The following is an 8,563-nucleotide window of genomic DNA, read 5'->3' as shown; positions in this document are numbered from 1 at the left end:
CAAGTCAAACTCATCTGTATCATAGACTCCTAAGAAAACGGTTGTGGACTACTGAAGACACCTAAGAAAACTGTTGTGTACTATTAGAACTGAAGATTAGTTTCCAGTAACGTGTATAATAACTTTGACCCAGACCAAGATCATACATGGGGAGTGGGAGAAGGCAGTTAAAGACTCTTTGGGCTCTGTTTCAGATATGATAGCCCTGTTCATCCTGTTTTAACTCCCATCATCTTGCTCAAAATCATATGGATAGGTAAACTTCAAGTTGCCAAGGGGAGCAGAGAAACGCCCAAATAATAATATCAGATCTGAGAACATGTTTGTGGTGGTTGTATAAATCACTTCACAATCTGGACTTTGCGATTACTTTCACTCTTCAGCGACTTGCAGCTCTCTCAAAGCGTTCACTTGTATCTGAATGTTCTGGGTGGGCTGGAGAAGTGAATCCGGTGGGAGAGAAAGGTGAAGGAAGGAAGGGGCTGTTGTATTTGGCGGCGGGACTCAGGTAGAGGAAACTGCTACAAGCCGGGAAAGAACTGAAAAATACAAAGAGGAGACGAGTTCCCACACGCAGACCAACTCAGTGGCCTTAACAGTGCTTGGGAAGCAAGAACCTGGGCCAGGGGTGTATCCTCGCTTTTTTAAACGAAATGTATCTGAGACAGCTACAAAGTTTATTAGGGACTTGGGAGACCAATAGAGTTTTTGATCTCGAAGCCCTTTTCTTGCTTTTATTGAGGGAGAGCTTGGGTTCAGAATACATTACAAATGCAGCATCTATTCCAGACTACTTATAGAAAGACGTCCTCCTGGGCTTCCCCCCAAGCCCCCTGCCTCCCCTAGAACAGCACAGACTTCTAGGTTAAGGGTGAGCTAACCACTGCTCACCCCCAGCTAAGGCACCCAGGCTCAGGGGCGCCCCGCCTCCCCCGCTGAGCGAGCGGTGGGGGCCCCCCGGGAGAGAGCCCAGCTGGGGGCCGAGCGCCCAGCGTGGAGCCCAGCTGCCCGCCCCCACCCGCTCGGCGAGCGAGGGGAAAATAAGATCGCCCTCGGCGAGGAGAGGGAGGTCGGGGCTCCGGAGCGGAGCGCAGCGCAAGGACCAGAACCCGCCACCTCTCCGGCCAGGCCCCTCCCCGGCTCCCCGGCCTTTTGGCGAGTTTGTCTTATTTTTAATTTCTCCGAGGCCAGCCAGAGCAGGTTTGCTGGCAGCCCGGCACCTCCAGCAGTCACGCGACCAGTCGAGCTCCCGGCCGCGCGCTCGGCGGCGGCGCGCTCGGGAGGCGGGGAGGCGCAGCGGCGGCGCAGGGGCCACCTTAAGGCCCAGCTCGCCAGTCTCGGCTGGGCGGCTCCCGGCGCCGCGACCAATGATCTCCTCCTCTGTTTAAATAGACTTGCGGTGTCAATCATCTTCTTCTTCGTCAGCCTCCCTTCCACCGCCATATTGGGCAACTAAAAAAAGGGGGCTCGTCTTTTCGGGGTGTTTTTCTCCCCCTCCCCTGTCCCCACTCTCTCGCCGCTCCGCGACTCCGACGCCGGCAAGGTTTGGAGAGCCGCTCGGTCGGCGGGACCCGCGGGCTCGCAGCGGCGGGGACTCGGACTGGCTCTGCCCCCTCCTCTCTCCGCTGCGCTCCTCTCCCCTCCCCTCCCCGCCCTCCAGCTCGCCCGTACACTTGATCGGCGGAGACTCGGGGCTGCCTGGCCCGGGCTGCCCCTCGCCCCCTCCCCCAGCCCCAGCGCGCTCCTGACGCTCGGGCGCTTACTCGTCGGTGTTTGTTTCTCTTGGCTCGGAGGGCAGCCGCAGGGCTTATAAGAGGGGCTCGGGCTGGGTCGGGGCGTTTTGTTTTGTTCGGTTTTGTTTTGCGAGAGCGCGAGAGAGGCGGTCGCCGAGCCCCGGGAGGAAGATGTCAAACGTGAGAGTGTCTAACGGGAGCCCGAGCCTGGAGCGGATGGACGCCAGACAGGCGGAGTACCCCAAGCCCTCGGCCTGCCGAAACCTCTTCGGCCCGGTCAATCACGAAGAGTTAACCCGGGACTTGGAGAAGCACTGCAGAGACATGGAAGAGGCCAGCCAGCGCAAGTGGAATTTTGATTTTCAGAATCACAAGCCCCTGGAGGGCAAATACGAGTGGCAGGAGGTGGAAAAGGGCAGCTTGCCCGAGTTCTACTACAGACCCCCGCGGCCACCCAAAGGCGCCTGCAAGGTGCCGGCGCAGGAGGGCCAGGGTGTCAGCGGGACCCGCCAGGCGGTGCCTTTAATTGGGTCTCAGGCCAACTCAGAGGACACACATTTGGTAGACCAAAAGACTGATGCACCGGACAGCCAGACGGGGTTAGCGGAGCAGTGCACTGGGATAAGGAAGCGACCTGCCACAGACGGTAATGACCCTTTCGAATGCATGAAACGTCTGTTTGTCTGCCTGTCTGTGTTTGTTTGCCGTGCTGTTTTCCCTGCTTGAGGATCTTAAACCTCCGCTTTCTTTTCAGCGCATTCTGACTTAGCTCTTGGGGAACACACCTTCCTCATCTTAGGTTTTAAATGCTATTTGGCTAGCTGCTGGTCTGTTTATGACTTTTAAGTCTGAAGCATGAGACTGTGCTATCTGATAATTTCTCTAACTGAAAACATCGCGGCTCCTCCCCGCTAGCCAGCGGTAGGTATGTGACAACGTTGGGATGTTTATCAACCACCTCCCTCTTCGCTTTGGAGAGAGAGAGATTTGGGGCGTAGAATACACTTTCTGTTATGTGAAAACAACCTCATTTTGTGCCCTTAAAGGCCACTGGGAATGACGGATCCAGGATGGTGGGTGGAGGTGGTGGGTTTTTTGTCCCCTCAGTATCGAGCCAACTTGTGTCAGCCATTGTTTTTTCTAATAAAGATTATTTGTGTGTGTTCTTTTTAAAATTCCCTCCTGCCTTTAGATTCCTCTCCTCAAAACAAAAGAGCCAACAGAACAGAAGAAAATGTTTCAGACGGTTCCCCGAACTCGGCTTCAGTGGAGCAGACGCCTAAGAAGCCCGGCCTCAGAAGGCGTCAAACGTAAACTGCTCGGTGGGTTGATGATCACTGGAAGCAAATAAGTGGGCTGCAGGAACTCATGGGTTTTCAAACACCAAGATACCCGATCTTAGTGGTGCCTGGCAGATTAGAGCTTGTGGGGTTTTGTTTGTATTTTATGAGGTCCAAAAAAAGGAGGAATGGGAAAGACTGGGCATCAGGGTGGGGGTACTATAATTCTTCCCAGTTTCTCTGTCCTGAGATCATTTTCCTTTGAAGCTCCCAATGATTAGAGCAAGTGTCCCAGGCAAATACTTGTAACCAAGGCCCTGTGGGTAGGAAGGTCAGTTCCCTGAGAGTCCCATCAAAACGGTGTTGGAAACAATAGGTTCTTTTTCCATCTGAACAAGAGCGGGGGGTCTGCCTCCATCCCACTTCAGGAGAATTCATCTCCCAGAGGACCAAGCTGACTCTAACAGATTTTGAGCCATACATGGAAAAAATGGCAAATAAATGATCCAGTTAAAACTTTGAGGGAAAAGTTAGGTACAAATGGCTCATATCTGATAAATCACATGGTTAGAAATGTGAACAGAGAGGAGTGTGGCTTTCTTTTATCTATCGTTTTCACAAAGTGTCACTTGCCCTGTTTTCTGATCAGTGTGGGGGATGGAGAAGGAACCTGTGTATTTAAAAAAAACCAAAATGGAAGGCTCAAAAACGCTAAGGTTCCTATGGAATTTCTGATAACACTGAAGTTACAAAGCAGAAGTTAAGTAACTCTGCCAGAGTAAGCAATCCAGGAACACGTCAGCATGTGTATGCTAATCGTGCTATAACAGGATAATTTGGATATTTGTAGGGGAAATGGATAGTAGATACCAGGGCTGCCACTGGTGAGGGCTACCCCGAACAAGGCAAGTGGACATTTTTCCACCTACTAAAATCTGATCAATGTAAAAAACTAATTTGCATAATTCAGCCCCCCAACTTTACATGGATTGGTTTCCATAATGATCAAACTACATATATTAGTTAATAGTTTGTACACTCCTTACAGACAAGGACCGTGACCTCTTTTTTTCCCCCTCCACAAACACCCTCATAGCTTAGCATTTAAAGAGATCCTAAGAGATGTTGACATTAACTTTCAAAATCCTCATTTATAAAAATTTTAAAATAAAGAACAGGGATGAAGGTAGGGTTCAAGTTTGTTGTGTTTTTACATCAGTGTCACAGGTAGGACTTTATTACATACGTCTGATATCTTTCAGAGCTTATACAACACGGCACTATCGAACCCTACGTTATAGCTGTATATGAAGTGAAAAAATTTTCTGAGTCAACCTTAACACCTGTGGCTCTTGTTGGTTGGTGACTCGTGGCCTAGCTCATCAGATGAGCCACAGCGAATCAGACCTACTGGATTTTGATCTGGCCGCATTCTGACATACAGAGAGGCATTTGTTAGTAAATATTGCCAGTTCAGTGAATACAGGAAATAGTAGTAAGGACCTCTTCTCAAGCATTCATGTGTGTATACTCTTCATACGACTGAGAAACTAGTTTTTTTTGGGGGGGGTGGTAGAATTTTCTTTGGCAAGCCTTTCTATTTCCAGTTATTTTCAAATTTAGAAAATTTTGCTACTCTTAAGTGTTAACAGTTCCTTAATTTTCCTGTGTCTGTTCTTTCTCACTATTTTTGACCCCGATTCTCTAGACCAGGGTTTCTCAACCTCTGCACTGTTGCCATTTTGAGCCGAATAGTTCTTTGTTGTGGGAGGGTGTCCTGTGCGTTGTAGAATGTTTTGGGAGCATCCCTAGCCTCTCCCAGTAGATGCCAGTAGCACCCCCTCCACACCCAGTATGACAAGCAAAAATGTCTCCAAACATTGCCAGATGTCCCCTGGGGGACAAAATTATCCACTGTTGAGAAGCACTGCTCTAGACAAAAGTACCCAGCGCAGAGGAAAGTAAAAATCCGGGGATTGAGATGGCTCTAGTCACCAACTTCTACTACATTCTTCCTTTTCCATCGCCCAGGTATTTCCCAATTAAGGCAGGAACAAAATAATTCTTGTAATATGTTGGCAATGTTATTCTAGTGCTTTTCTCCTAATTCTTTTTTCTTATTTCTTTTGCAGTATTAAGAGTATGTTTCCTTGTTGATCAGATCCATCACCGCTTGATGAAGCAAGGAAGATAAAAAATAAAAATTTTAAGTGCATATCTGACTCCATGAAAGGGACAACCCGTATAAAGCACTGAACAGCAACAAGTCAATAATAACACTAAAATTTTAGGCACACTTAAAATCATCTGCCTCTAAAAGCATTGGATGTAGCATTGTGCAATTAGGTTTTTCCTTATTTGCTTCATTGTACTACCTGTGTATATAGTTTTTACCTTTTATGTAGCACATAAACTTTGGGGAAGGGAGGGCGGGTGGGGCTGAGGAATTGGCACGGGTGGGGGGGTTATGAAGAGCTTGCTTGGATTTAGAGCAAGGAGAAAAATATTTGACTCACATGAAGAGAAGCAGTTTGGGGGAAAGATTTTTGAATGGTTTTCTTTAAAGATGTAATGTCCCTTTCAGTGAGAACCGATACTTCATTTAAAAAATCCAAATTTGAACACTGGCTGCAAATCATTGCTATTTATTTTTACATGAAGCTTTTTCTTATTTGGGAGTTCTGATGATTCCGTTATGTGGCAGCAAATTTTTTTTTTTTTAAATAACAACATCCTCAGCCCCCCTCCTTCTGTCTCCCTTAAAATTGGAATGTACCAGTTAAACTATTCAGCAGTTTGGTAATCACTCCAGGTAACTGGGCAAAAATCTGGCATGTATGGGGGGGAGTTTGAATGCTCAGAATTGACCATCTAGTTTTTATCAGATTTGTTGAGAAAATTTTTAATTTTCTTTTCACTTCAGGGTGTGTAGACACAGTCAAAATAATTCTAAATCCTTGGATATTTTTAAAGATCTGTAAGTAACTCGACATAAAAAAATGAAATAATTTTTAATTTAAAGACTCATTCTATTTGTTTATTTGCCCAAAGGAAAGTGGTGTTTTTAAAGGAAAGTGCGTATAGAGAAAAGCACCCCGGGGGATGAGTGAAATGGATACTACATCTTTAAACAGTATTTTTACATTGCCTGTGTATGTGTATGAAACAAAACCATTTGAAGTGTACCTGTGTACATAACTCTGTAAAGACACTGAAAATTATACTAACTTATTTATGTTAAAAAGAGATTTTTTTTTTTAATCTAGACAATATACAAGCCAAAGTGGCATGTTTGTGCATTTGTAAATGCTGTATTGGGTAGAGTAGGTTTTTTCCCCTCTTCTGTTAAATAATATGGCTTAAAAGGTTGCATACTGAGCCAAGTATAATTTTTTTTGTAATGTGTGAAAAAAAGGCCAATTATTGTTAAACATCAAGCAATCAATAAAGAAAACTTCCATAGCTATTCACTGAGTTGAGCTGTATGTAATGTACCTTACTAAGCTTGAGGTATTTGATCTAGCATTATAGTCATATTTCCATAAATATAATATGAAGTGACAAATAGCTAGATAATTCAGCCCACCACTCAGATGATGTTTCTGTAGGTCTGAACGTAGTAGTCACTCTTTTCCACTTAGTTCTGTATGGGTGGACAAAGCTTTCGAAGTGGAAAGTGGGAAAGGCACATTTTCATATGAATAAGATGGTCAAAGTCCCCATTAGTTCAAATATTTATGGCTTCTAGGATATAAATGTGCCACTTATGTAAATTCTTACATAAGTGTAGACTGATCACACTTTTGCACGATTGAAAATGAAACTAACGTGGTGACTTCTCTAAATTCAGTATTTACACTTGCAGAGTGTTGTGAAGAATTAGAGCAATTGTTCAAACCATCTATACCTCTCATCCAAAATATTCAGATTTATAGGTCCTTTAGAAAGGGGCATGCATTGCACACTTAATTTAGATAGAACAGGTTTCCTTCAAAATGAACTTGTCATCACACACAAATTTCCTCTACTTCTAAATTTTCTGGTTGCAGTCTATCCAACCCAAAACTGGTTAATCTGGATACCAAATCTGAGAATTCGGGGGTCCCATATCCACATAGCAAAGATACTTTTTTATTTAAATAAGAAAAAATTAAACACAGCATTTTAGAGTCAGATTTACTAAAATGATCCCCATAATTTCAAATTCTCTTAAAATTTGGCTAAGGTGTAAAAGTAAATTTTTTTTTCTAGGAATCTGCAAATGGTTAAATTGCAAAAATCTGGATTTGGGTTAAATTTTTTCTCTCAAATATTTGCATTGAATTTATTGCACCCCAAAAAGGGCTCTAAACAAGATGATTTCAGCTTATTTTGATTCAAAATTGCTTAAAAAAAAAAAAAAAAGCGCAGGGTTGACTCTCCTAATGCCGGGAAGGGAAAAAGTAGGTGCTTCGGGGCTAGCCCGCATCTTCCAAGTAGGTATTATTTTAATTAAAGGTTAAAGGTGTTTTTGTGATTCTATTCAAAACACGAAGGCAGGGTGTTTTTCAGGAAGAGACTGAGAAAGCAAGAAAAACAATTCAAAATGGGGAGGAAGGAATGGAGAGTCAGGAAATAATGAAATAAAGCCTCTCTGAGCCAAAAAGGGTACTTTAAGAAGTGTCTCTAACAGACGGGGGGGAAGGGGGGGGGAAGAAATCCTCTTTTAACTGCTGCTTATACCCTCCTGTTTCTTTCCTAAAGAGGCATCTTTAATGTGAATTTTTAGAGACTGCGTCTAGGAGTGCCGGGCCAGGAAGAAGTGGATGCTCGCCGCGCCTGGCACGTTCACAGGAACGCAGCCCCCAAAAGTCACCGTGTCAGTCCTTCACTCGTTCTATGTCACATCTCCAAAAGAGTCCCCGGAATTCAGAGCGTCCTCTTCCCGACCGAGTACTGGAGGGCCCGCGGCGGGCGTCCCTACGAGGGGATGCGGCCGCCGGCGCCAGCCACCCCCCTACCCCGTTACCCCGGCCACTGTGCCGTCGTCTCCCCACCCTGCCCCACAGCCCCGCGCCAGCCCGCAGCGGCAGTTCGGGGTCGGGCTGGCTGGAGCCTCTGGAGGAAAAGCCTATCAAAGTCTCGCTCCTCGTCTGCAACTGTGGGCTCCCGCACCGACCGGATCGCTGCGCACAGTTCCCGCGCCCCAGGCGCCCGCAGGCCGTGAAGGGCGGCTGCGCTTCGGCCCGCGCAGCCGGGCTGGGCGGTTTCTCCGAAACTTGACTCCCTCATCATCACTCCTCTGGGCTAAGAAAAGAGAAAAATCCCCATTCCTCCGCATAATCCGACCCTGCACACCAGTACCCCACCGACTCCAGGGTGCTGGGGGAATTTGAGTGGAGGGGAGAACATTTCCGAATTCGTGGACCCTCCAGGGGAGCAGCCCGCTCCCACCCCCACTCCGGTCTCCAATGATCCGCAGCCCCGCGCATTTCGAAAGGCTTCTCCGCTCGCCGGCGGCCCAGAAGGGCCACAGTCGGGCGCAAGAGGGGCCGAGCGTCACAGCGACTC

General features: G+C 46.6%; 1 protein-coding gene across 1 annotated transcript; it reads left to right on the top strand.

Annotated features, from left to right (window-relative positions):
• Positions 1-1,397: 1,397 nt before the first annotated feature.
• Positions 1,398-6,479, top strand: CDKN1B (cyclin dependent kinase inhibitor 1B). Its single transcript, XM_047787513.1, has 3 exons — positions 1,398-2,379; positions 2,926-3,055; positions 5,146-6,479. Exons 1-2 carry the CDS (start codon positions 1,905-1,907, stop codon positions 3,045-3,047), a joined length of 597 nt encoding a protein of 198 aa, XP_047643469.1. The 5' UTR covers positions 1,398-1,904; the 3' UTR covers positions 3,048-3,055; positions 5,146-6,479.
• The last annotated feature ends 2,084 nt before the right edge of the window (positions 6,480-8,563 follow it).

The sequence above is a fragment of the Phacochoerus africanus genome, chromosome 7, assembly GCF_016906955.1.
Source record: "Phacochoerus africanus isolate WHEZ1 chromosome 7, ROS_Pafr_v1, whole genome shotgun sequence".
Lineage (NCBI taxonomy): Eukaryota > Metazoa > Chordata > Mammalia > Artiodactyla > Suidae > Phacochoerus > Phacochoerus africanus.
This window is presented reverse-complemented; position numbering and strand designations above follow the sequence as displayed.

Coding starts and splice junctions, on each gene's coding strand:
- CDKN1B (XM_047787513.1), top strand. CDS start 1,905: ATGTCAAACGTGAGAGTGTCTAACGGGAGCCCGAGCCTGGAGCGGATG. Junction 2,380..2,925: donor GAAGCGACCTGCCACAGACG/GTAATGACCCTT, acceptor TCCTGCCTTTAG/ATTCCTCTCCTCAAAACAAA.